General features: G+C 42.2%; 1 protein-coding gene across 1 annotated transcript; it reads left to right on the forward strand.

Annotated features, from left to right (window-relative positions):
* On the forward strand, positions 1-27561 carry LOC116451324 (solute carrier family 22 member 5-like). Its single transcript, XM_032124611.1, has 10 exons — positions 1-483; positions 8994-9097; positions 11646-11800; positions 13153-13324; positions 14291-14417; positions 17972-18072; positions 20861-21075; positions 22339-22521; positions 22975-23110; positions 23678-27561. Exons 1-10 carry the CDS (start codon positions 91-93, stop codon positions 23763-23765), a joined length of 1674 nt encoding a protein of 557 aa, XP_031980502.1. The 5' UTR covers positions 1-90; the 3' UTR covers positions 23766-27561.
* The last annotated feature ends 313 nt before the right edge of the window (positions 27562-27874 follow it).

The following is a 27874-nucleotide window of genomic DNA, read 5'->3' on the forward strand; positions in this document are numbered from 1 at the left end:
CCACCCCCGGCCCGGCCCATGGCGCGGGGTGGTTGCTTCCTGCCCGCGCCAGACCGTTCCGCGGGTTAGCGGCTGTAGTTCGGCTGCGTTATGCGCGACTACGACGCGGCCACCGCCTTCCTGGGCGAGTGGGGCCGCTTCCAGCGCCTCATCTTCTTTCTACTCAGCGCCAGCATCATTCCCAATGGCTTCAACGGCCTCTCCATCGTGTTCCTGGCCGGCACCCCCGAGCACCGGTGCGTCGTGCCCCGCGGGGCCAACCTGAGCGGCGAGTGGCGCAACGCCAGCATCCCGCTGGAGCTGCGGGGCGGGCAGGAGGCGCCGAGCCGCTGCCGCCGCTACCGCCTGGCCGCGCTCGCCAACTTCTCGGCGCTGGGGCTGCGACCCGGCTCCGACGTAGAGCTGGAGGCAGTGGAGCAGGAGCCGTGCCTGGACGGCTGGGAGTACAGCCGCGATGTCTATCGCTCCACCATCGTCACCGAGGTGCGCGGCCGCGGGAGCGGGAGGGGACTCTTGGGCAGCCCCGGGGTGCCGTGGAGAACCGTGGGGTTATCGCAGCACCGGTGCAGCTCCGCCGCGTTCTGGGGTTTCTGCCGGCACACTGATCTGCTGTGAAACTTGCCATGCGGAGTTTATTTTGAGGTCTTCTGTTCGCTTTCGTTTGCATAAAAACGAGGAAAGAAATTTTTATAGTGAGGGTGGTGAAACCCTGGATTGCCCAGGGAGGTCGTGGATCCCCAGTGTTCAAGGCCAGCTTGGATAAGGCCTTGAGCAACCTGGTCTAGTGGGAGGCATCCCTGTCCATGGCAGGCACTAGATGATCTTTAAGGTCCATTCCAATCCATTAACATTCTTTGTTTTTATAATGAGCTTCGAAGTGCAGCCTGTTTCCTTACCCAGCGAGACTGGTCACCGTGTGTAACTGCCTATTGATTCATCAGGTATCTGTGCAACGGGCTGGAGCAGGGTCAGCACTGGGTTCAGCTTGCTTGGTGTGACAGAGATGTCTCTTTGAACTGTGGAGATCAACAGCATTCGTGTTCTTCCTTTAAAAAAATAAAGGTGGTAGAACTCATAGAATCACAGAGTGGTTTGGGTTGGAAGGGGCCTTAAGAAACATCTAGTTCCAACCCCCTGGCCATGGGCAGGAACACCTTCCACTAGACCAGATTGTTGCAAGCCCTGTCCAACCCTGCCTTGAACACTTCCAGGGATGGGGCATTCATAGTTTCTCTGGGCAGTCTGTGCCAATGTGTCGCCACTCTCAGAGTTGAGAGTCATCCTGAGTTGTGCAAAATGCACAGGTTGGGGAGTCCTGGTTTGATGCTTTATTCAAAGGGCCCTGAACTTTGCCGTGTGCCCACAGTGCCTCTGCTTTGGTCTCTGTGCTGGGACAGGTCATGTTTTTGTCTGTGCAGATACACCCCTTGAGTGTCAAGTCTGGGGTGTGGGCAGCCAACCAAAGGTGCTGATTGTCACTCTGTTTTCAGATGAAAGCTGTCCAGGCCCACAGCTGCAGGTTGACTTAAGGAGCAAGGAAATGGATTTTGAGGAGTACTTTTGAGGAATACTTGAATTTCAATACAAGTATAAGCCTTTTTCAGAAGGCTTACAAAGTTTGTACACTCCCATTGCCTGGACATAAGTTTTATGGAGCTGGAGCTCCATAAAAATCTGCCATTTTTTCTTGCTTTGCAAATTGGGTTGTGATCAGTGTTTGGATAGTGATGAATGTGAGTACTAAATGATCATAAGCTGATCTGGGCACAGAGGACTACGGGTGACTGGGGAACACAGAAGAGGAGCAATGGCAGCACAGGGAGGATTGGAAATGGGGACATTGGAGTTGTTGAAAACTCAGTCAAGGGTTTGAGCGATTCTGACAAGTGGCGCAAGGCATTGCCTCATCTGTTTCTAATGAACTGCTGTCTTCCTCGAGAGGAAAGCTGCTCAGAATTTCTAGGCTGCAGTCCTTGCTAAAATGCACTGTTGTGAAAGGCTGAGTGCTCTCAGGGCAGCGTAAGGCAGTTGGCATCTTCTCAGGCAGGCCTGTTCACAGGCGGACACACGGGTGTTGTTTTGAGTGTTGTGCTATGATGGTTATCCTGGCTTAGATGTGGTGCTTTGTTTTTGGAGCTTCACTCAGCTTTGGCTTGATATAAATTAAAATGTCTTGAGCTATTGGGGTATCATCCAGGAGTTTTACAATCTATAAGAATAGGGAGCTGCTGACATAGTGCTGAGACTCCCCCAGCCCTGGCCCGTTGTCTGTGTGACTTGGCAGATGTCCCGTGTCCGTGGGAGGCAGTGTTTGTCTGCCCAGGCATCGTGCACTGAGGCAGTATTTTTTTCTCCTTTAATATCAGTGCTTCTGAGGGTGTTTTGCAAGAGCTGTGGCCTTTCACACACTTACAGGTTTTCAGTGTTAAACTTGTTTAATTTCTTTGCTTGGTGGTGCTGCTTTTATGATTAACTAATCTTGTGTTTAGTTGCATATCTCTGACTTGTTGAATAATCATGAGGACCTTTGTCCCAGATTTCTATAGCTGACACTGGGAGGGGGAAGGGGGATTTTTTTTTTAAAGAAAGTTTTTTGCTGAATCTCTCATGAATTTAGAGAAACCTTGTTTATGGTTCTGCTTTTCAGGGGAGACTTAAAACATTCAGTTCTCTCTCACTTGAAGAGAGACTTTATTTTCTAACAGACTAACAACAGAAGGTTGTTATTAGCCAGTCTGCAGTATTTAACCAGCTCCAGTGTAACAAAATCCCATTCTATCTTTTACTCTTTGAAATGCTGTAGCTCAGGGGACAAGAAGGGCTTTATTTTGGCTCAAGAAGCCAACTGTGTAATTCTAATTCCTCCACAAGTCCTGTAAAAAATGAATGTAGGAGTAGTAAAAGTTCATACATGGTAGTAAAAGGATTAAACCAGGAGTAATTAAGGGAAAAGGTTAACTTCTGCCAGTCATGGCTGTTATGGGGCTATACAGAATAACCTGGAGTAGAATTGAGCAGTGGAGTTAAGGGCATGAGTGCACTAGAAATATGATATAATGGGGTGTTAGATGATACATCAGTCTGAACATTTTAGTTCACACAAGAGTAATTCTTAAACAGTGAACCATAAGCAGACACTGAATTTTGGATACACTTATTCATCCTCAGCTTCTAAAAAGTTGTTATATTGGTCATCAGTTTGAAATCAGTGCAGGTGGTATATGCCAGATTTGCATGGTTTGTTTCTGTTTTGCTATTGGCAAACTTTAGGGACTGTTGGCTTTTGCAGAGGAAGAATGCACATGGTGGGAATTGCCAGGTGTTCAGAGGCTTAGTGCAGGGCTGGTGTTCCATCCTGTATGGGTGTTCAGGGAGAGAAAGCTCTGTGCAGAGACAAGGGCCCAGAGGTTTCCATTCTCTACACCCCAGGGATTCAAGTGCCCTGCTGTGCTGTCAGACCCCACTCCCTGGAGATGAGTGGGTTATGCCGGGGCTTCAGGAAGCAAGGGGAGACTGCAGCAGTGATATGTGGACGACACATGGCCTCTGTGGCACAGATGGTTAACCAGAGGTTTCAATGTTCACTCTGTTGGAAGGCAGCAAGTGAAGGAAAGTGTTGTTTCACTTTGCCAAAATAAAAACACAGGCTTATGCTAGACATTGTAATTTATAGAGTCATAGAATCATAGAATGGTTTGGGTTGGGAGGGACCTTAAAGATTATCCAATTCCAAACCCCCTGGCATGGACAGGGACACCTTCCACTAGACCAGGCTGTTGCAGGAGTGGAGCCAGCAGCTGAATTGTAAATCAACCCTGTGTCATCCAGGTTCAGTTCTCACCCAACTCTTCATTAACATTAGCCACCTCCATTATTTATCATCTTTTAAAACAGGTGCTTCTTTGTTATTGTTGTAGGTTAATATCTGCTTATCTTTGTGGCTGAAGTTCATACTGAGAACTTCTCAGCTCTGGGAGCTGGTCAAGCTGTGGGAAGACCTTTAGGTGATTTGCAGGTACAAAAGCTTAGTATTATTAGTCTTGTCAGAAGAAGGAAAAGAAAGTCTAGTTTTCATTTAATAGGTAAATATGAATGTCTGACAGATATACAAAGGTATTTGTAAAATGCTGTGTTTTTCAAGGTGTGATTTAAAAAGCACATCATGCAGTACTGTTCAGAATTGTACAAAGTGCAGGTATTTCTGACATTGCAATATAAAATAAGATTAGTATTATTAAAGAATGATAGGCCTGCAGTTGATATTGTTAAATGGAAGCAGTGCTCTTTCAGAGGCACTGTGGACAGTTAATGACAAGGTAAAATTCCCTTTATGTCACCTTTACTTTTAAATTCAAACTCACCTCAGGCTTCTCAGTTGCTGATGGCAGTGCCCCATTTCCTTTTTCTCCAGCCATCTCAAAAATGTGATGTATGGGGAACAGTTCAGTTTCTGCGCTGGAATTGTAAAATATTTGGCAATTTCCTTCATGTTCTATGCAAGTTTTATCTCTGTAAAAAAGTAAAACAACTAGAGGGGGGAAAATCAAGCAGAATATGTGTTTTGTAGATACAGACTTCTGTTTGCTTTAGATAATAAGCTTCAATGTAACATCTAGAACTTCTAAGTATCTGGAATATACAAATGTGTTTTTAGAGGAAAGGGTGTTTAATAACACTCATCACTCTCAAGTAAGCAGAGAATACTTGTATGGATATAAACAAAACCAGATTCAGAATCAAAGGTTGTCAGTACTTGATTGTGAGACTGAGATTTTTTTGAAGAATCTGCCTCTATTTGGTGAGAGGAGCAAGTGGAAGGAGAGAATACAGGGTATTGGCCTAGCTTCAAAAAGTCTTGCTAACATGTTGATTTTTAAAAAGAAAATATTAATACATGGAACTACCCACCTAATTTTTCAATTATGCATGTTATTCTCAGGAAGACAGGAAAAGAGTTTAAAAAAATAAAATAAAGGAATGGGAAGACAGTATCTTATAGCTGTAAAATTTTTTTCCTATAAGGCTTTTCCTTGTAGGACAGGAGTATAACCAAGTGAGGCTCTTGAAGTTTTGTATTTGTCGCAGTCCAGCTTTGTTTAGGGTTCTTGTAATGGCATTGGGGAAGGGTCTTGAGTTTGTGGGAGGGAGGAGATCTGAGGGAGTAATTTATAGAGTTTTTATTTTTCTTAGTTTTGTCACTGGGCTTGCCTTTATAGCAAAGGATTTGGAGACATGGTTCCAGGCAGCTGGCATGTAAGAGATGAAGCAGAATTTGGAAAGTGCTCTCCTAGAGAGGTGTGTAAGTGATGACTGTAAGTGCCTGCGACTGTTTCATACTCAGGCCCCAAACCTGTGCTTGAGAAGCAACTGCTTCAGTCCCTCTCCTTTTTGGTCCTCCTGCCTTCTAACCCAAACTGTCCACATTCCTGGCCATGTCCATAGCCTGTCTTCTTTTCTCCATCCCCTCTTCCCAGCTGTCTTCACCAGCGACTGTCATCAGCCAGGAATCTGCTTATGGAGGTGCATAAGCACACCCCAACTCCAGTGCACAAGTGATCATTTATGCTGGGTGTGAGGCTGCTGACAGACATCACCCAAACATGATGAATTGCCTAGGAAGTACAAAAATCACAAAATATCTCTAAGATGAGTAAGAAGACAAGTTTAAACTGCAACAGAGGATGCCCTAGAGTTATAACAAAATAGAGCAAGAATGCTCTATTCCATTGGGTACCAGTCTTGAGCAGCTCGATGCTTCACAACATCAGCAGCTGCTCTTTGAAAACAGAGCGGAAATGTTTTTCTCCCATTTGAAGCCCAGATACCTTGCCAAGGTTAACCTTATCTTGTTCACTGGGGCAAAGGCTGTTACAGCTAGCAGGCTCGTTCAAAGGATACTAAGAAGTGAAAATAGCACATGATTTTAGAGCACTGGGTCACGTTATGCTGTGTCCAAACAGCACTGCCAGCAGCAGGGTTTAATTAGTAACTACTGGGACACTTGCTCTTTTCCACGCTGGTCTTCCAGCAGTAATGCTTTGGTGACTTCCTCTTGGACAATGTGCAGTTGAGGGAAGGATATGGTTGCAAAATGATTCTGGAAGGCTGATGCCATCATCACTGACAAGCAATATAATAGACCTTATAGGTGTGTCATTAATAAGTTGAAGACTTTGACATTTATTTACTGCGGCAAAGGGTAATGGACCTTAAAATCCCTTTGTTCTAATTGTTGTGCTTCTGTGGAGTCTGTAAATAACTGGTATTGAACAACCAACGTAGTTCTACTTGGAAGTTTGGTGTTGAAGTTCGCTTTGGTGCCCGGTTCAAGTGGTCTTAAGCATGACAGCTCCTCACCGTGCTTTAACAGAGAGGCCAGAAAAACAATCTGGTAATCATTGCCACATTTGAATGCTCAGTATAATGCAAGAAGGTTTTGGCAGAGCTGTGCTAAACGTTTTAATACCATGAACTTTTCCAAGAAAGGTCTCCAGTGATCTGATGAAAATGTTTGTTATAGAACACAAACATGCCAGTGTCTGGAAATCCCAGTGTTCTGCAAGCCTTGTGCCAAAGTGCAGGGTGTAGGACAGATGAAAGGAGATGGTGGACTCACAGGCACAGGGTAATCAGCTGGAAAGTAATGACCTATTTAATAATCACAGACTAATCACCAAGAAAGATTTTAGTTGAGTTATTGAGGATGTCTGACTTCAGTAGTTGATACAAAGATAACTTCTTGTGACTAGGCAAGTCTTTATAACAGCAGGATTTGTATTTGTGGTGTTTGTTTCTCTGGTAGGTGTTATCAATACAGAGGAATATTATAACCACTGAAACCTTTGGCCTGTATAAATTATAAATTTGATAACAATCATTTGCTGGTATTTCCAAGTTGCCATGTATATTTTACTTAGGCTTCCTAGCTGGTTTAGCCTCTGTGGTCATCACAGAAAGGCTCAAACTTTCTTTAATCTATAATGAAGTACAGCTTTTGTTGAATAATACAGATTTAACTATAAATGTTAATTATAGTTCATAATCTAAATGATATTGATAACTATAGTAAGTTCAGTTCCTTAACATGAGTGGGATACATTTGTTAACACATTAGAAAGCCACAGTTCTGGAAGGAGCTTCTGTAGTGATGCTTAATCGATGGTGTTGGTGGGATGTATTGGAGCACTGCTGGAGTGCTGGTACCTGAGCTTCAGGTGCTGTGAGGCTGGAAAGGTCTGCGGAAGAAATGTTGAGGGTTATGAAATCTGATAGAATGAGAGATTTTACAGACATAAAACCACAAACAGATTTATCAATGGAGAGATTATGAAATGACCTGAATACAGTTACAAATTGGAAAAAGGTGCATTTTGACCTTAAAAATAATAATTATGATGACTCTCTTATAAGATAGTGTAAGGACTGGCAGCTAAAGTTAGACAGCTGATGAGAGTGCAGCCTGTGTGAATGGCAATATTTCATCTCTGGAACAGTTCCCAGTTTTAATTCAAAATTGGATGCTATTCCATGAAATAAGTGATGGCTCAGTTGCATTTTGACACAGGGATCTGGCAGTGGAAGGCCATTGCTGGTGTTGTTCATTCTCTGCATAGTTTTAAGTGATCCTCCAGCCTTAAAACATGGACTAGGATGTAGTTGTAGCATGACTGTTAACAGGCTGAGGGCTGTGAGATTCCTGGAGTCAAAGGTTTAGTGCTGAGGAGGTGGGGCTGGCAGACAGCAAAACATCAGCATTCCCACATGCGGGACTACGGATGAGATGGGTGGGGGAGCTGGGACACACAGCAAGTGCATTTCTTATGGAGCAGATCAAAGCATTGAAGGGTGTTCCAGTACAATTTGAAAAAAATATATACTGAATTATTTGTAATTGGGAGACAAGGCGGATTAATTATTAAGGTAAGGGTAAATATTTTCATTTAAGCCTTTTTAATACAGGTTAAAACGTAAAATTTTCCATTGCTAAAACATCAGAAGGGAGCCGTTTGAATAACTAAGCTCAGGAGGGTTTGGTCTCACATCAGAAACATCTGCAGCCTCCCAGTTTCTCTCCTGCAGGGCTGCAGCACCTGCCCTCTGGCAGCAGGTACTGGGAGAGCTCTGGGAACTCCTCCAGTCACAGCATAGCTGTGAAGAGGGGATGAGGGATCCCTGCTGGGTTTTGTCCTTTCTTCTAATATTTACACACTTTTTCCCCCCAGATAACCAAAACAGAACTAAGAATAATAGTGGTTTATGTAGATGGAAAAATAACATGAGTGCTGTTTCAAAAGCATCTGACTGAACTGGGTAGGAGCTTGAAAACTATTGAAGACTTTATATAATAAATATTTTCTTTTATTCCTCATTTTTGTTTTAATTTTTGAAATCTTTGTTTGCTTGGTGTATATTTCAATTTGTATTCCAAAGATTCTAATTGAAGTTAGTTAGATTTCCAGTGAAGAATGAGCAGTCTCCTGTCTCTCAAAACCATATTAAAATGTAATAAAGAGGCTCCTTCTTTCTATATTCTTGTTTCAATAGTTCAGTTTTTCTTAAATTTGTGAATTTTTAATAGGAAACATTACTATATGCAGGGAAATCAAGTTAGGGAACTGTTTGCAAGGTCATGCAGTGACAAGACAAGGGGGAATGTCTTCATACTGACAGAGGGCAGGGTTATACTGGATATTAGGAAGAAATTCTTCCCTGTGAGGGTCATGAGGACCTGGCACAGGTTGCCCAGAGAAGCTGTGGCTGCCCCATCCCTGGAAGTGTTCAAGGCCAGGCTGGATGGGGCTTGGAGTAACCTGGGATAGTGGAAGGTGTCCCTGCCCATGGCAGGGGGTTGGAATGAGATGTCTGTAAGGTCCCTTCCAGCCCAAACTATTCTGTAATTCTGTTGTCACTCCTTCCAAACCCAGCTCAGCAGAGTTTAGGAGGGAGAGGAAATCCTGGTAATTAAAAGACTTTCCAATTCTCTCTCCCTGCAGTGGAATCTCGTATGTGCCAACGACTGGAAGGGACCTCTGAGCACCTCCCTGTTCTTTGTGGGTGTCCTGCTGGGATCTTTCATCTCAGGACAGCTCTCAGACAAGTAAAGTATATACCCCAGAGCTGCTGTCTCTTTGATGCTCATTTGTAGGCAGTTCTTGTATGTCAGCTTTCCTACAAGTGTGTTTCTGCAACCACTAATGTGTCTTTGTTCTGTGAATGTCTAACCTGAGTGTATACAGAGTGTGTAGAGAAATGTCCTGAACTAGAACAGAATATTACAAAGATTGTTAGTAGGTGTTATCTATATCTGTTTGTTCTTGCAACAAAATCACTCTAGAGCAAACTGCTTTTATGCCAGAAAACAGGCATAGGAGATAAGTTTTGTCTGGAAAAATTGGATCAATGACATTCTCTTCTATTTTGGACTATGTTCAGAGGGATCCCTGAGGCTTGTTTTCCTTTTTTTTAGGTCAAATTGGGATTTCTCTTTTTATAAACAGCTATAGCTTCTCTTTCTCATCATGAAATACAGCATTGAAGTCCAATGATCTGTGTTTGTGGAAGCTCCAAAGCATAAATGCTGTTCAGCTACTCCAGAGAAACAAAACTTTCTTGTTTATAGGTACAAACATTAGAAAAGAAGGAAGGCGCTATTAGTTTTTGTGATGCCACCAGTTGGTTCTATTTTGTATAGCTCAGTTTTTCTGATTCTCTCCCTGGGCTTTGCTGTGCAATGCATTGTGTGCTGTCTTCCTAATTCCCTGAGAACAGTATGTGGTCCTCTAATTTGCTGATACTTGCAGAGTTTCTGTTTCATTGAAACATAATCTCTATGCCACAAATCTTGTGGCATCATTTAAGGCCTTTCCATAGTTTCTTTCCTATCAGGTTGGACCAATCTTGAGCTCAGAGACAGTGATCTTTAAAAATTAGCCAGGCCTCCTGTACTTCTCTCCAAAGCTATATGCCATGATTTTTTTCCAAAGAAGTCCCTGGGCAGGCCAGTGTTTGCTCTCTGTGAGCCTGCCTTCTGCTTTGTTCCTCCCCTCGTGATCCTGCTCTTCAGCACTGCATGGCCAGCAGGCTGCTGCCAGCCTTCACACCCCCAGACAGTGCTCCCTTGTTTGCGTGGAAGTCCAGCAGTGTCTCCCTTTTGTCAGCTCCTCAACCATCTGTGTTAGGAAGTCATCACTGGTGAGCTCCAGAAACCTCCTGGGTTTTGTCCTTCCAGTGTGTCCTGGAGTGATTGAAGCCCTTATGATGGCCAGTGCCTTTGGACATAAGGAGGGTTCCTGTGGTGCCCTGCAGCAGGCCCTATTTGCTTCTTTCTGATCAGGTGGCTGCAGCAGACACCCGCCACCCCTGCTAATCCCAACCCATGATCTCAGCTGGCTTGTCACCCATCCCCAGGCAGAGCTCCATGCCTTCCTGCTGCCCTCCCATGTGAGGGGCGATTCCCCTCCTCCCTGTGGGGAATCTCTCACCACCTTTTCCTGGTCCTACTGCTTCAGAAGGTTCAGGTACTTCCTTCCAAAGAGGTCTTTGTCTGCTACAAGGATCCCGAGTGTCTCCCAAAGTGACTACCCGGCAGGTGAAGCAGGAGTTGTTCCGGTGCTGGAATCCATGAGCTTCCTACCTTCACACTTCTGGCAGTCTCCTGCATCTCCTTCCCGTAGTAGCACAGATCCTCACCAGGTGCAGGTGAGGAGGCCATCGATGCAGCTCATCCAGTTACTTGTAGCCACTGAAGGACAGCAAGCTCCAGGTCAAGAGCTCCTTCTCTCCATGAGGAGAATGCTCCAGTGAGGCTGCCTACAGTGTTCTGCTGCCTGCGGTGAGCCTGAGACATGAAGGTTGACAAAGTATTTGGGGGGTTCAAGTAACAGTCTGTTCTTCATGCATTGTGACCCACCTGATGCCCATGGCACTAGCTGTAGACCTGCAGATCAACTTGGACTTTGGAGTTGTGAAACCTGCACTCAGCATGTCCTGTCCCAGCAGCGTGGGGCTGCCTGGGCCAGGACATCAGCAACCACTCCTAGAGCAGCTTGATGGGTTTAGTTGAATTTCTTTTCTCTTTGTTTTTTGGGTTGGTTTTTTTTAATACTTCATCAGGAGATCTTCTAGAATCCCTTAATTTTGTTCATTTTTAAACCAAATGGAATGAAGATTGTGGCATGGGGTCGCTGACTGCCAATAGCATCTTCCAAATCTGAGTTTTACCTCTCTTCCAGAAGCCTTCGTTTTTTTTTCTTTTTCAACATGTTGATCTGTGTCATGGACTCTGTGCTCCTTGGAGGAGGAGAAGCATTGGATACTCATGCACTTTAAGTAACTTGTTCCTGATGATTTGTTTCCCGGCTCATCCTATCAGTAAGAAAGGAATAGTGTTCCAGCATATACTTAAAGACAACTTAACTAGCAGCCCTTGGAATATTACTTTCTCTTGGCCAGTGATTTTTTTAATGTGTTTAGAATAGTTGTGCCTGTGTCACATTTCCTGAACCTCTGCTTTTTGCAGACATTTTGTATCTCTTTAAGTATGCATGTAAGTAATTTTATTTTTCTGTTTCTGAAGATTTCATTCATTGTTGTTTAATCATATATTTTTTCCCCTTCTCTTTCTTTTTTTAATCTGTCCATGGAAGGTTTGGCAGGAAGAATGTGCTGTTTGCAACTCTGGCAATGCAGACTGGCTTCAGTTTCATACAGGTCTTCTCTACCAGCTGGGAGATGTTTTCAGTGTTGTTTGTGCTGGTTGGCATGGGACAGATATCTAACTACGTGGCAGCATTTGTTCTTGGTATGAAAGTCCTGCTGGGCACTGCATGTGTCCTTTCATCTTGTGCTTTTCCTGCTCCTTTTCAGTATTGTCTTAGGGTTGATTTGTTTTGCCAAGCAACGCTGTTAAGAGTGTGGTCTCACCATGCGTGGATAACCTGCCTTCTCCTTGGAAACTTCCAGCTGATAGAGGTGCAATTCGAATTATTTCTGTGGTTGACCATCCTAAAAGAGGCGAAGCCCCAGAACCTGACTATTTGAAATAAAGTCCATCTTCTAGTTGGAGAGATAAGACATGTGAGACATGATTTTTTGGGATTTGGAACTAGATGATCTTTAAGGTCTCTTCCAGCCCAAACCATTCCATGAGTCTATGATTTTTCAGGGATTTCTGATGTCCATTTTGGGGCCTAAATACCCGTTCAGTTTAAAGAGAACCAAGATAGGTAGAGTAATTTTTATAAACTCTTCTTTAAACAGCCTATAGTAAAAATTTAAATGTCGTCATGACTTTTGCTTTGTATTACTTTCAAGCTACCTAAGACCTTATTTAATCATGGGAATGTGAATTACCTCATGAATCTCAGATTTTTAAAAAAATAAATGATTAGTGTTATTTTCAGTGACCTCACTGTCCAAAGTACCAAATGGTGGCAATAAATTCCTTTTGAGGCAAGGAAGGCCAGTTCAGGAGTGAAAGCAGTGCTTAGCTAACCTCACTGCACCCAGCCTTCTGCAACTGCTGGAATCTTCTTTGATTTCTGTGGAAACAAGAAAGATTGTATTTTTTTTTCTCTGTCTTTTGATTTGCAGGTCCCAAAACATTTCGGGGGGGGCACTGACCCCTGTTTGTGCATTTAATTCCCCTGCCAGTAGCCTGGTCTTTGTGACCAACATGAGTTCCATATGTCTACCCAAAAAGACTGTGAGGTTTTTTTGTTAAATAGTCTTTTAGAGGGTGATACAGGTTGGGAACTTACTTTAGGCACCTTTGAATTATTCTTTAAAGAAGTTGGTTACTCTTCATAAGCTGGAGAGGATTCTGGAGATCAAGCTAAGGTTAACTGATGAGAATGTCAGGTGATTTCAGCTCTTCAGGTAAAATGTGAGATTCTAAAAAGATAAAATTACAGAAATATGACCTACATACTGAGCTACAGAAATGTTATGTGGCCCAGTTCTCATTCTTTTACTCATGTAATTACCTCCACTGATGCAGGATCACAGCATGAAGCAGCTCTGCGGTGCTTCAGCAGAGTGCTATATCCTACAACTCTGCAGTGCATTTCAAAGCCAATTGCCCGGGGTATTTTTGTTAAGTTACTTGGTTGCTATTAAGTTAAAATGTTAATATCCCTTTGCTGTTTTGAACAGGCACAGAAATCCTTGGCAAATCAATCCGTGTGCTGTTCTGCACACTGGGTGTGTGCATATTTTACTCATTTGGTTACATGTTGCTGCCACTGTTTGCTTTCTTCATCCGAGACTGGCGGATGCTGCTGCTGGCTCTTACCCTGCCTGGGCTGCTCTGTATCCCACTCTGGTGGTGAGTATTAACTAACTTACAAGACTTTAGTCTTTAGAAGGTCCTGTCTGCATATTTTTAAGATCACTTCAAGCTAATGAAATTCAGGAATGGGTGGGTGAAGAATGGATGTTGTGTCCTTTACTCTCCCAGTCATTTAGCTGTCAGTCCATGGTGTTATATGTGATCTGACTGGTGCCCAAAAAACCTACTCTTCATTTTCTGTGGGCTTTTGTAAAATTAAGTCTTGTACATGCAAAGAAAGCAAAAAAAGGTCAATAAAACTCATACTTCTGCACCATCTGAAATTCACAGGCTTTTAAGTATAGGTCTGATCTAAGGGCATAAGGAAAAACCAGTTGTTCTGGGCATTGGTAAGGTGACACAGATATGACAAACTACAAAACAGTACTTGCGCAGCTGTGGGGCTTCCGTGTTTTCTTCTGTAGTTGTTAAAATACTGCTTTTGGGTGGCATGTAAAGCTGAAATAGTCCACGTGGTGGTGGTGTTCCTTCACTTACAGTAGCAGTTGTGTTTGTGCTTCCATCCGGGTTCTTACACAATCGAATGGGTGGGGAATTCCGCTCTCTGACTTGCTTTTCTGTAACAGAATTTCCAGTTACTAATTTTATATGTGTTAGCCTCTAAGGATATGCTTCTTAACATACAGCGTGCTACTTGTGTGTTCACATTTCTGAATTTCTTTAATTAATGTTTTCCCTTACTTTGAATGTTTGGATTGCTCTTTTTTCTGAGTTGTTGCTAATTCCTTCAGCGCTTCTGAAATCCATAAGGGCATATTAGTCTGGTCTTGTTCCATTCACTAGTCTGCTCTTGTAAATCTGATTTCTGTTGTCACTGCACTAATTCCTGCAAGATGTGGCATGTTTGGAGATCTTCCTGCCTGCCTGGAACAATGTGTATTGGTGCCTTCAGCAGTGCTTTCTATGGAAATGCAGGCTTGTTATCCTGAACCTTCTCTGCAGGGTCATTCCGGAATCTCCACGGTGGTTGATCTCCCAGGGGAGGTTTCAGGAGGCAGAAGACATCATCCGAAAAGCTGCAAAAACTAATGGCATTACAGCCCCAGATGTAATACTTGACCCTAGTGAGGTAAGATTTGTTTGGCAGTCCAGTTGTTTGCTGGACTTTATGTAAAGCAATTAATTCCAGACAGATGAATGGAGTTATGCCTGCACTGTGTTATGTGCTTCTCAAGTGGGTGAAAGATCATCATTTTCTGCTGAAAAGCACAATACCCTTTCCCTTCATTGAGATTTGCAAAGCCTTTTCCCATGGGAATGCCAACATGAATTCTAACGCAAACATCTTTTTCATCCAGTTTACAGCTGCCCTTTTTCCTTTAAAACTCTATTTTGCAGGGGAGGATAATGAATTTGAGGTGCCTGTTGCTTAGTGATCTAAATACTTGCACCAAACAGATTCTGTACTTACTCAGTCTGTAATATAACTCTGTATAAGTCTAACACAGGGCTAATCCTGGCCAGTGACATTGGAAATACTGTTATTCTAGTTCATACTCAATTCCAATTTCTAATCCACGTTAAGGAAAGCAGAACTTGAGCCCCTTTCAGGTGAAGTAGTGACAGGTATCTTTCCCATCTCTTTCTTCCTACATGTCCCTGTTTTCTCTGGAAATCTTCCCTTTGTCTGAGCTGTTGGGTGCCCTTATGGTGTAGAAGCAGTTCCATACACATTCAAACATGACCTCCAAAAGTCAGACAAACCATTTGCATATTCCAGGAGAGTGGGCACCTTCCTTGACAGATGTCCAGAATCTGTCTGGGCAGTTGATGGTTGACAATTGACAGTGTCTTGTCATTTAAGTGAGAATACTTATGATATATATATATAATGAGTAGAATATACTTACTTGCTTTACAATGCCTCTGTCCTGGGCTAAGGAGAATGGGAAGCCATTAGGCTATAGGTGTTTGCAACTGAGATTTGAAACAGGTTCCCTTGTGTTGAAGTCAGCTGAGGTGCAGACAAAGCTGTTTGTCCAGACTTATTAGTAGATAGTAGGGCAAACATCCTGATCTTACTGGAACAGAGTGAGAATGCCAAGAAAACACACTCCTGATACCTTTTTCTCTGGATCTTCATTAGAATACACCTTTTCCTTTTTTTTCTTTTTCTTTCTCATGCTGTAGCCATGAAAACTAATCTCCAGCACTGCAGCAGGAGAACAGAAAATAAGCTCTGGCTCCAACACCTGCCTAAGGTCACTGTTCCCGGAATCTTCACTTTCGTTCTTAGAAACACTGATATGTTTGCTGTCTCTGAATGGGGTTGGTTAGTGAAGCAGCAGAAGGCAGGGGCAAGAGTAGGGATTTTGTTCCAGAGAGTGCTGGACAAGGGGAAATGCTGATGTTGCAGCAGGGTGGGCTGGAGAATGTAGTGCATATTTACAGACATTAGCACCTCAGCTCTCAAAAATGTACTAACTTTCTGACGATCAAAGGAAAATGAGCTTGATCAACATGCAGAACTCTGTCTCTTTACTTTCTAAGGTAAAAGTTGTGCTGTGGCCAAAAGATCTGTGCAAAACTCCTTTGCATCAGTGGTGTGTTTATGCTGTTCTTGTGTCTGCTATCTGAAGAGCTGGAAAGCAGAAGGCTTACAGCCTCTTGAGGGTTTAGGAAGCATGTTTATCCTGCAGAGGTGCTCAGAAATCTGGCTGGCCCTTTGCCTTCCTGCATTTGGGATGGAGGAGCCACCTGAGCTTATGTTTGGAGAGTCCCTCAAACACCATGCAGCTGGAGAGAGGCAACTGCAGAATTTTGATTCCAGAGATTTCAAGCCAGTTGAGGTCCAGGAGGTGACAAGTCACAAACCAGTTGCGGAGCACAAATAGGGCCTGGTTGGTTGAATTATGCCTTAAGAGGGGGACAGAAATGTTTGGATGATAGGTTTCATTTCGAGCCATCATTTTGGCTTCCCTGCCCTTCTCTCATAGCTTCTTGTTTGAGCCTGTCCTGGTAAAGATTATGTTGTCTGCTTATCCAGCTCTTAAAAGGCAAGGGCCCTTTTTCTCATCAACTGACTCTGAATTTTTCTCTTCCTGGTTTTGTTTTATGGTTTGCTTGTTTCTTCTTTTTTTTTTTTTTCTTGTTTCTTGGCAACAAATAGTGGCAGAACTGGAGGATACTTAGGAAGGATCATGTGATTTATGAGAAAGGGCTATGAGCTGTGAAGTGACTACAGTTTGTGTGATGTAAGTTTGCCTGCAGGCAGTAAAGGTAAAGGACTGTTTGCCTTTTGTAGAAAATGGGATTTATGAAAGCAAATACACTGAAATTTGGCATGTACCAGACTGCTATTTCATTATCCAGATCTTCAGAACCAGCTGTCACTTAGAAAAATTACTGCAGAGGTTACACAAACTCCAGGTTGCTTTATCAGAGCTGATAGTTTTAATCAACGGAATTTATCCTCTTAAATCACCTTTTCCATATTTTGAAAAATCTCTCCCTTGGTCCCCCTCTTTAGGAGTCTAAATTAAAGTCCTAATTAAAAAAAAAAAACCTTTCTTTTTTTACAGTCTTACCAAGCACAAAACTTGTTCTCATACTTCATGGATGATTACCCTTGCATTGTTTACATGGAAGTGATTTTATATTGAGGGGCTGGAAAGTTTAATGGGAAAAGGAGAAGTTTGTTGTCTTTTTGTTTATATTCTTAGAAGATGATCTCAAAAACAGACTAGATAATGATGGGCACTCTTCAGCTTGTTAGCCAGTTTGTCTCAGTTTAAATACATTACTCTTAGGTCCAGCTTGAGGAGTCATTTACTAACTGCCCAGCTGCAGTTTAATCTTGTTGACTGTTGCTGTGTCTCCAATGGACATAGAGGACAGTTTATCACTTTTTTTCCTGGTGTTTGAAGACTATTCTGGGTCTTTTAAGATGTCCTTGGTCTTCTGGCCCTTAGGCTAAAGAAACCCTCTACTTTTTTTCAAAAGTCTCATCATCCTTATTACTCTCTTCCCAGTATGAGTGCAGTTGATTCACCTGATTCTTAAGGTGCACTGCTCAAAACTGGACATAAGAACCCTTCCAGTAGTGACATACAAATCATGAATTAATGCTGTTGCTTTATAATTCAAGTAACAAAATGCAGTTGTTTTGTGAAGCCTCAGGCAAAGAAAATTATTGCTATAGAATCATAGAATGTGCTGAGCTGGAAGGGACCCACACAGATCATCAAGTCCAACTCCTGGCCCTGCACAAGACACCCCAAGAGTCACATCATGTGCCTGAGAGCATTGTCCAAATGCTTCCTGGGCTGTGTCAGGCTTGGTGCTGTGACCACTTTCTTGGGGAGCCTGTTCCAGTGCCCAACCACCCTCTGGGTGAAGAACCTTTTCCTGATACCCAGCCTAAACATTCCCTGACTTGCATCATGCAGTTTCTTTGAGTCCTGTCACTGGTCACGGGAATTAAGAGTTTCAGTCTAAATTTTAAGTGACTTTAAATTAGAGAGGAGCTTCTACTTTCACAAGTAGTTGGCTCTTACATGTGTTTTGTTAGAAGTCGGGCACCTGTTTCAGCAGATCAAAATACTGAGGTATAAGTTGGTTTCATAATTATTTTTTCAGGAAGTTAAAGTTCCCATGTTTTGTTTGTTGTTTGCTCTTTTACAGCTACAAGATGTGAATTCCCAGAAGCAGCAGACATACACCATTTTGGATCTAATGAAAACCCGAAATATCCTAACTATCACAATTATGTCGGTGCTTCTTTGGTAAGCAAGTGTGATTCAGGAGTATGTAACTTTAAATACTAAGGTATTCTGAAGAGATACGGACAAAACAGCTCAAAAATCAATGACTAGCTGGCTGAAATAACAAAATTCCGGTTACATAGGTTCTTCATTTTGGTGACAGTGTAGAAACACATCTGGATTGGTGTTCCTTTCTGAAGCAGTCAGGCTTATCCTGAAGTGAGCAAGAATCCGATCCGCTGGCAATGGATGTGTGGGAATGCTGCCTGATCCTGGGCCTTGGGCAATGTTCTTCTGATGGTAACAAAATCTTTTTAGAGGAGTGAGTCATGCCCTACCCCCAGTGAGACTACTTCTGCCCAGAGAACTTTTGCCCAGGGATCTGAACATAATGCCTGACTTAGGGGAGAATCTTTCCATTTCTTTTGTATTGGCTCTTAAAGGGATAATGCTGCCTTTTAAGTTCTCATATGAGTTTTCCCTATATTTTCCTGCTGTCTGCTTTGTCTACTTGTCATCTTCAGCTTGGTTTTCACTAGCTGAAGCCATACTTAATGCTCGATTTGATTAAATGGTTGTTATTTTCCTTTACTAGAAATCTCAGTAAAGCTGTAAACAGAGAGGGTAACTTAAAACCTGCCAGAGGCTCTACAAGTGAGGTTTAATTAGTACATGTACCTAGTGACCAAACCAAGAAGGTCCCTCAAGTGCTTTGGAGCCAACTAAGTTCATATGCTGCCTTTTTTGAACAAAGTTCCTGCGCCTTAGTGAGGCAGAGCCTTGGAGTTCAGTCCACTGACCTGCCAGCACATACAAGATGATGTGGCATCTTGGGTCAGAGGATGATTTGGCTAATATTTAAGCCAGATTCTCTGGTCTATCACCAAGCACAAGGCCACAAGCACTGAGAAGGGAACCTGTGCAAAAAACAGCTCAAAAAGTAGAGTAATGTTTGTTCCTTGCAGAAATGTCAGTAAGGTGTCTATATAATGTCTTACCTCTCAAGTCCAGTCACTGACTCTCATGTTTAATCGGAAGTGAGACTGCCCTACTTCTCATCTCCTTGATGTGGGGCAGTAGCTCCTGGGCACAGCCAGTTTTGTTTGTGTGGTAGAAATCAAAGGTAAAACCTGTTTGAACAGCATTTTTGGTAGGATGAACCAGCTGAGAGAAACACTGACATGACAATATGTAATACATTCTATTGGATTCAGTAACCCACACTGAAGGGCTTTTTACCACATCAAAAATCAAGTTTTATGATAGGCAGGAAGAGTCAAACAGGTACTACAGTTGACTTGCACGATCTTACCTCATCTTGCAGAAAAGTATTCAGTTAGGTTGGGCAATTTTTTCGCTATTCTAATTTGCATGTCAGTGACCTGATCTCCTTTAAATTAATTTCCCAAAAAAGAAAGATATAATGTCCTGTGCTTCCTCACAGCACATGGTTTTCCAACCCATGGTGGAAATATACTGATGGTATATTCTGTGTCATTAATTAAAAGTTCTCACAAAAAAGGGCTATAAAAGAGGATGATTGCAGACAGCAGTATATCACCTTTACGTAGTGCTGAGTGTTTTGTTAATTTTGACTAAGTAACAGGCCATTAAACTATACCCTTTGCAGGGTTTGTACCAGGGATGAGGAAGTTTGGCTTCTTGGCACCCTGGGATGTGTAACTACCACTAAAGTTTTCCTACAAAATATATAACTATATCAAGGTTTGCCAGTGTGATAAGCTAAGGCAAACTGCTACCAAAAGGGAGTCCCAGCATTACAGTTTGTATATAAAAGTAACTCCAAGGAGCACAGGGTGTGAAAAACACTGCAGAACTACTTCTGAGAACAACAGCTTAGGGCAGGGCACCACAGCAGCAGGGAGGGGGTTACTCTCAGCTGGGTCACTTCATACCTTCCCAGGTACATTAAGCAACTTTATTTTAAGCAACTGGACCATGAAGGCTCTTCCAATATGCAGTGAGGAGGAGGAAGAGCTAATCTTTTGTCAGTGGTGCACTTGGTGCTGTGCCAGTGATTTTGCTCCAGGTTCTAAGGTAGATGCTGGAGGAGATGAAGTGCCAAGTGTTCTGTGCGTCATGTTTGCACCTAGACATGTCCTGATCCACTGCCCATTGTTTCCTTGTTTACCACGTTATACTTGTTGGTGAAGCTTAACCTTCTCTACCCAGCATCTCGCAAGATATGACAGGGTTTGTCTCCAAGGCCAGTTGTGTATTTCCCTGGATCACATGAAAGCCAGCTCTCATCTGTCAGGAAATTAAGATGGCAGTGGTCCAGTCACCAAGCTCTGTCCTGCTGCACTGACCAGCCCAGGCACCCAGCCATGCCAATGTGATTTGGATGCTGCCCGGCCCACTTGGGGCATGGCAGAGAAAATCATGGGCTGTTTGGGCCTGCCAGGATGCCATACTCCTCTTCTCTGACTTCATATGGAAAGCTGCTGTAGGCCTCAGCAGCTCAGACTTTCAGATTAAGGCTATAAACTATAGGAATGGTAACTACTGCATTACTGCAGTGTGAATGACCATCGCTTTCCTCCCAGGGTAATGTATTTTTTTCCTTGAAATCAAGAGCAGTCTGAAAGATCAAAAGCATTTGCATGGTTTAATTGTTAACTTGCTGTTTCTGAAGTCAGCACTTCAGCTGCTTCAGAGGTGAACAAGTCTGCCAGATGCTGAATTTGCCTTACACAGCCATTTCTGTGCTTGATGGAAATGTGGAAGAGGTTCATGCCAACCTGAGGAAGAAGAGAGATTTGTTTGACCCTGCTATTGTTTCTTTCAGGATGATAATATCGGTTGGCTATTTTGGACTTTCTCTTGACACACCTAACTTGCATGGAGACGTGTATGTGAACTGCTTCCTCTCAGCAGTGATTGAAGTCCCAGCCTACATCATTTCCTGGCTGCTGCTTCGCAATCTGCCCCGACGGTACTCAATGGCTGCTGCGTTATTCTTGGGAGGCTGTGTTCTTCTCTTCATTCAGCTGGTGCCTTCACGTATGGAATCATTAGTTGATCTCACATATGTATGATAGGTGACGTGCAGTACCGTGCACAGGGCGGATGTGGAGGAAAAGTGTCCTCAGGGAAGTAAATACAGATACTAATGTCCTATCTTTGCCCCTCTTCCTTGGTTCTCAGTGCTCTACACAAGGAACTCCCACAACATGTCATTCAGATACAGTTTGAAAGGTGGGGCATTGGCTTTGTGATATGTTGGGATTAGAGTTGTAGTCCAGTTTTGCCTCTAAAGTAACATCTCTGTAGTCCTGGTAAGGTCCAGGTGTAAAACCAGGACTAGACTAATCAGAATTTGGTAAGTGGAAGTTACCAAGGGGCTGCCAAACTCACTTCCCAAACAGCTATTGATGACTTTAGAGCTTGTTTAAAGTGTTACATTCAATGAAGTCATTGTGGAAGCATTTTTGATAAGCAGAGATGCTTGTACTGAATTACTGTTAATAGTTAAAATAATGTGTAGCAACTGAAAAGGAAGGCCAAGTAACATTTATTGGATCTCAAACTGTATGTATCTTTAGTCCAGTTAGATTAATAGGGCTGTGGAGTCATTACTGATAATAATGTTGAATATAAGGGGAGGTGTTGTTGCCTAGGACTCATTTACAAATCAAAGAATATACAAAGGAGAACTTGCAAGAACTACCTTGTTTATTTTATACAGGTAGTATGTGTGCTGCATTCTCAGGTTTGTTTTTTTTTTTCCCTGTTCTTCGAGTCAATTGGACACTGATATGATCTGTTTTGATTTTCAAATCTTAACTGTCCCAGTTAGTCAACCCAAATTCCTATAATTAAATTACTATCGCTAAGAATGTTAATGAAACTAAGAATGTAGCTAAGAATGTTAATGAAAAAACAGGTTTTTAGGAAACCTAAAATAAAATTATTTGTTTCAAATGTTTTACTTCGTTCACTTTATTTAAAAGGGATATACGGCTTTTTTTGCAACAGCAGAGGTCTGGCCCCTGAAACCTGAGAGGATCTCAGCAGTTCTGGCTCTGTTCTTCTTATTTTTTACTTGGCAGGAAGCCCCATTCTCAAGAGAAAATGGAAATGTTGACTTCTAGTTATTTAAAAAATAAAAAATTAAAAAAGAACGTTGCTTATGTTTGTGGATATGTACAGGGAAAAAAGACACCAGATACTGCAGTTAATTAGGCAGGAGTTACACAAACACAAAGGAATTAAGGAATACCATGAATTGCGAGAGCTAAAGTCCTTACTGTGTTTGGAATTCAGATATTCATGCGCTGTCTATTCTACTGGTGATGTTGGGGAAGTTTGGAATCACATCTGCCTTCTCAATGGTTTATGTTTACACGGCTGAGCTCTACCCAACGGTAGTAAGAAACATGGGAGTTGGAGCAAGTTCCATGGCCTCCAGACTGGGCAGCATCCTCTCGCCTTACTTTGTTTACCTTGGTGAGTTAACTGGTCTGCTGGAGAGATGCTCTGGAGACTCAATTCTCTTGCCTCAATAAGGACACTTCTTACAGCTATTTATTTCCGCTCTCTTGAGTTCCTACAACACCATTTATAACAACATATACTTTGAATGTTAGGCTGTGATGGGGGTTGGTTGGTTTTGTTTTTACTGAAAGCACAAATCTTGCACTGGTAAAGCTCTGTACCTTGGTACAAACATTACCACGCTACCCCAGAATGGTTTGGGTTGGAAGGGACCTTAAAGATCATCTCATTCCACTCCCCTGCTATAGGCAGGGACACCTTCCACTAGACTAGGTTGCTCCCTGCCCTGTCCAACCTGGTCTTGAGCACTTCAGGGATGGGGCATCCACAGCTTCTCTGGGCAATTATCAGAGACTTAGAGCTGATGCTACTTTTTTCTTTTTTCGTGTGTGTGTGTTTTCCTAGGTGCCTATGATCGATTCCTGCCTTATATTCTGATGGGCAGCCTGACTGTGTTGTCAGGAATTCTGACACTATTTCTGCCTGAAAGCTACGGTATGCCTCTTCCTGACACCATTGATCAAATGCTGCTGGTGAAAGGGTAAGTGCTGTCTGATCTTAACACGGCTCTGCTCTGGGGAGTGGACTCGCCTAGGTATGATCAGAGGGAGAGGCTGGTTTTGGCAGCAAAGGTAGTATTCTGTTGAACAAAAGCTTGGCTGAAGTCTTGGTCCTTCTTCTCAAGTATAAATGTTCATGTGTACATCTCTCAGCTCCAAATTTATCATTTGGCTCTGATGACTTAATAGAAGTACATCTGAGGAATGCATTTTAAAAATGTGTTGCTTTATCAAGGTATAGGGACACATTGTGGGTTATAATCTATTATTTTAGGTCCTCAAAGTGTCCTAAGTGCTGGGGAAGAGCTGAACTTTTCCAGTTTAGTTCAGCTAATCTAAGAGGCACTGAGAGCGCTTGGCCTTTTGTCATGGCTCTGGTTGAAGATGACAGATGAGCGTAGATGTAGTAGTATAAGACCTGTTCAACTGAAGTCAACAGGATATTAAAATTAGGAGGCTGTAATGTCAGACAGGATTCCGATTTTTTTTTTCTAAGTTCTCTGATCTGTTTTTAAAGTTATTTTCTTTTTTCTTTCTTTGACCCCCAGATTAGAATACAGGCCTCCATCTAGTAGCACGAGGGATTCCAAGGAGGAAGAAGAAAATCCGGATATTTTTAAAAGCACAGCTTTTTGATGGGACTCCTATGTACTTCCTGGTGGACTGAAAGTTAAATGGACTTTTCTTCTGAAATTCATTCTAGAAAGGGCTAGTGGCAACACTTTGTTTTCTGTAATTTTAACCTTATTTATTAATTTAAACACTGTGTTCCCAACATTCTCTTTTTATATGAACATAAATACTTTTGTAGCCTTCAATGAGATTTTTCAGCCACGGTTGTGTTCCTGCAGTACTACCATGGAGCAAAATCTGATCAATCCTTTGTAACTCTACATGTATAGTTCAGCTGAAAGATACTTGAAAATGAGTTCAAGGGCTGGCAAGGTGCCTGGATTATTCAGTGAACCTTCCCCCGAGGTAATGCTTACATCAAGAGGTAAAAATTGCCTGAAAAAGCTGCTCATTGCTTTTGGTTCCTTGACTTCTGTTTCTGGACAGGAAACTTATTTATTATAGTGAAGGTTATGAGAATGCGCCTCTCTGTGATCTTCCTCAAATGACTTTGCATGTGCTGAATTTGTTACCAAATTGAGAAAGATGCAAAGAAAGGTTAGAGTTAATTCTCAAAATCTGATATGTTTTTATTCAGCATAGACTGAAAGGATTGTCTTGCTCAAAGTATTTAGCACTGAAATTTTGTTCACAAAATTCACTTGATTCGAGTGCTGGATTTCAGCTGTACCTTCTTGGTGAAGTTGTTTACATCTGACCTTGGATGTGGCCTGTTTTCAGGCTGGATTTATTCTAAATAATGCAAATGGTTTCACCTGTGTATTGAGGGAGTGGTGTTAGTTTGGGCTTCTCCCCTTTCAGTGTGTGGTGGAAGTTTTATGTGTAAATTGTTTTAATGTTTTCTGTGCAATTTGGATGACGGAAACAATTCTCCTGTCCTATGTTTTCCCACTTGTGCATATACACACTCACACAATTAATATATTCAGTTGTAAATTTTTGTGTTAATCATGCCACTGCATTGACCTCATCGTGGAATGTACTGAGAACAAAACTCTGAATATATTTCTGACCACTGGTTCTCGATCCTCAAGCATCAACTGTATGATTGCTGTGAGGTCTGTTGTTCCATTTAACTTGTGGAATCACTGAATTGCTTTTAAATAGTTTTTTAAAAACCCAGCAAACCCACAGATCTTGTTGACAGTCTGCCAAGATATTGTTCTTTGTGCTGTGGAGTTGGGCATTACCTGTGTTTTGTTAAATATACATTATATCTGTACACACAGTCTCTATTTGTGCTGTGCTGGTTATAGTGTGACAGGTGTGAACAGTGAAAGGTTTCTCTCTCATGGCGCTTGTGTTTTGTTCTGTCTTGTTAAATTAAGACAATAATAATAAACAGCCTAAATCTTTGTAGCCTAAACTCTCAGGGTCCTTACTCTACTGCAGCGGCTGGTTGGGGAAGTTTTGCATTTTCCTATGGTATTTAAATATGTAGGTAGTGTTGGCTGATTCCAGTCTTTCATTAATCAATATCCCAAATTCTGGCCTTGGTAACAGACTCCAGCAATGGGACTGATGTGTGCCTTGGACTGCTTGTCAGAGGAAGAAAGCAGAAATGCTGTATACTATAGTGGTTTGGTTTGGTTAAATTCTTCCTACCAGTGTCTTGAGCTCTAGGGTTTGCTTCACTTTTCCTGCATTTTCTCACCTCTTTATTTAGGATTTTAATGTCTGAATGCAGCAAGAAGCTGACCATATCACCGGGCCAGAGAATGATACTGACAAACATAGTGTTGTCAGCTTTCCAAGGAAAGAAATCCAAAGCTTGGGTCAGGTTGTGTCACTCCTATTTAGTAGGTTGACAAGCCCTGAGCAGGCAGGTTTAAAATGCAGCGTGTGATTTGAGGCTACTGCCAAAACTGAGAATCTGGATTTTACAAGCCTCACTGCACATCACAGAACAGCTTTGACATGAGCAAATACATGTCAGGGGAGTGCATGTAACAGCCAGTTCCCCTTGCCCAAAAATATGACCTGATTTGTAAGGCTTACAGCCTTAACTCATTGCAAACATAAGAGTATGTTGTAAAACGTACAGATATTTTCCTTTGTAAACCTTATGTCTAGGAACTGGAACATTGAGAAGCAGCATTTTTTGTGTGTGTGTAGAAGAACAATCTGATAACCACAGGAATCTGAGGCAAAACACATTCAGTTGCAACTTCCTTGTAATGAATTTGCCAATGTAAACAACCATGTCCCATAACTCTCTTCCTGTAAACAGCTTCAGAAAATACCCTGAAATGTAAGATACATGCTTGCCTGATACATGATTTAGTCTGGAAATTCCAGTCCTAAAGTGCAATGTCCATTTAACATCTGTTTCAGGTATAATTTCTTACTCACTGTTTTATCAAAGTATGTGCCTTGAAAGAGAGACTTTTGCTCTTGAATATTTAAATATTTTAATGTTTACTGAAGTTCTTTGTGAGGTTTTCTGTTGTTATTGTTGGTTTGTTTGGTTTTTTTTAATCCAGAAAAATCAGGGAATTTCCTGGTTGTGATTAATGCTACAAAACTCAATGGCAATCACTTTGTGTCAAAAAAAGGTTTTTCCCCTTGCTTATGTTTTTAAAAACAAAGTCTGCGTCAGAAATGTAGAACATAACTGATACAGCAGACTGGGTTATTTTGTACTTACTGTTTTATCCTACTCTTTTCAAGTTCAGCTCTAAACCGAGGATCTTGTTCTAGTGGGTAGATAGAATCCAGGTAACAGGCATCTCCAAAAGAAACTGAGGAAATATTTTAATAGACAAGATACAGATAAAAGGACCTGATACAGTCATGGGCAAATTTTAGAGTGGCAGCTGTGCTGGCAACAGATATGATTTGCAGCATAGAGTGTGACAACAGATACACCTGCAGAATAGGGAGAAAGGTCAGAATTGACCTTTGGAAGAGGAGTTGTGACAAACCTGTGTGCTTATGCTGTGGAGGAGGAAGATGAAATAGACTTTGACATCTAGACTGACCTTAACCTGGGAAATCCTGCATGGTTTGGGTGCCTAAAACCTGTATCACAGCAGCAATCCATGTTATAGTTACCTAGTTAGGTAGGATTCCTGTTGCCAGAGAACAATCACAATGCAGTTATCTTCACCAAGGGAAATAGTGTATGGCCTCAAGTTGGGGACAAGGATCTCTTCCTTTCCAGATCTCAGGCTGACTCCTGTCATCACCTCAGGCATGTCAGATAATCCTGTGACTTCGGTTTCTTTGCTTGCAAGTGGAAATGCCATTAACTCAAAAGGTACCACAACTGCTTGTGATGTTTGTGTTCCACAGTCAATAATTGTTAGAATCTCTGACTCTCCTGACAGTGAATGTAATTGCTCCCATGAGCATCATTTAGTATTTCATCTTCCACAACGAGGCAACTTTGGCTGACTTCTGACATTATTTTGTGAAGAGGTGTGAACCCTTCCCCCCTTTCCAAGTGAGCATTTGGGGTGGGTGGGTACACAGGAAGGGGGCGCATTGCCTAGGGAGCTGGACTGCAATACCTGTTTCAGTATTTGTAAAATAGAACCTTACCCCTGGCAGTTGTAAATGATTTTCTAGAAGCATGGAATCGGCTCAGGACCATAAAGCCTTACTTAGAAATGTCTTTGGGAGTACCTTAAACTGGTAATGGCCACAGCCTTGTATATAGAAAGATACATAAATTTCTTCTAAGAATGTAAATATTCCTAGCTGTACCTACATTGATTCTTACCCTAGTTTTTTTATAGAGAAATGCTTGTTATTTGTAAAATTCAGAATAAAATATCTGGAATTATCTTTAAAATTACATATTCTTTCTGTTTTTTCATCTTCATGTTTAGAAATGTATCCTAATATCTATTGAAAGGCTATTGGTGTGAAGTTTAATTGTTTAACAGCCAGTCTGAGATCTCTTGGACTGTCTGTACCCTGGATCCTTGTGTAAGAGGTCACTGTGTGCATCCAAATAGCAACAGTCCTGCAGTGCCCAGGAGCCCATCAGCCCAGAGCCCAGCCAGAGGTGCGGTGCCAGCAGCACTTGTGCAACTCAGATGTGCTGCCTGGGATCTGAGCAAAATGAAACAAGCCCTTTTAGGATAACCAGCAGGTCGAAAGAGGAG

The sequence above is a fragment of the Corvus moneduloides genome, chromosome 15 (genome assembly GCF_009650955.1).
Source record: "Corvus moneduloides isolate bCorMon1 chromosome 15, bCorMon1.pri, whole genome shotgun sequence".
Taxonomy (NCBI): Eukaryota; Metazoa; Chordata; class Aves; order Passeriformes; family Corvidae; genus Corvus; species Corvus moneduloides.

Coding starts and splice junctions, on each gene's coding strand:
- LOC116451324 (XM_032124611.1), top strand. CDS start 91: ATGCGCGACTACGACGCGGCCACCGCCTTCCTGGGCGAGTGGGGCCGC. Junction 484..8,993: donor GCTCCACCATCGTCACCGAG/GTGCGCGGCCGC, acceptor CTCTCCCTGCAG/TGGAATCTCGTATGTGCCAA. Junction 22,522..22,974: donor GCCTTACTTTGTTTACCTTG/GTGAGTTAACTG, acceptor GTGTTTTCCTAG/GTGCCTATGATCGATTCCTG.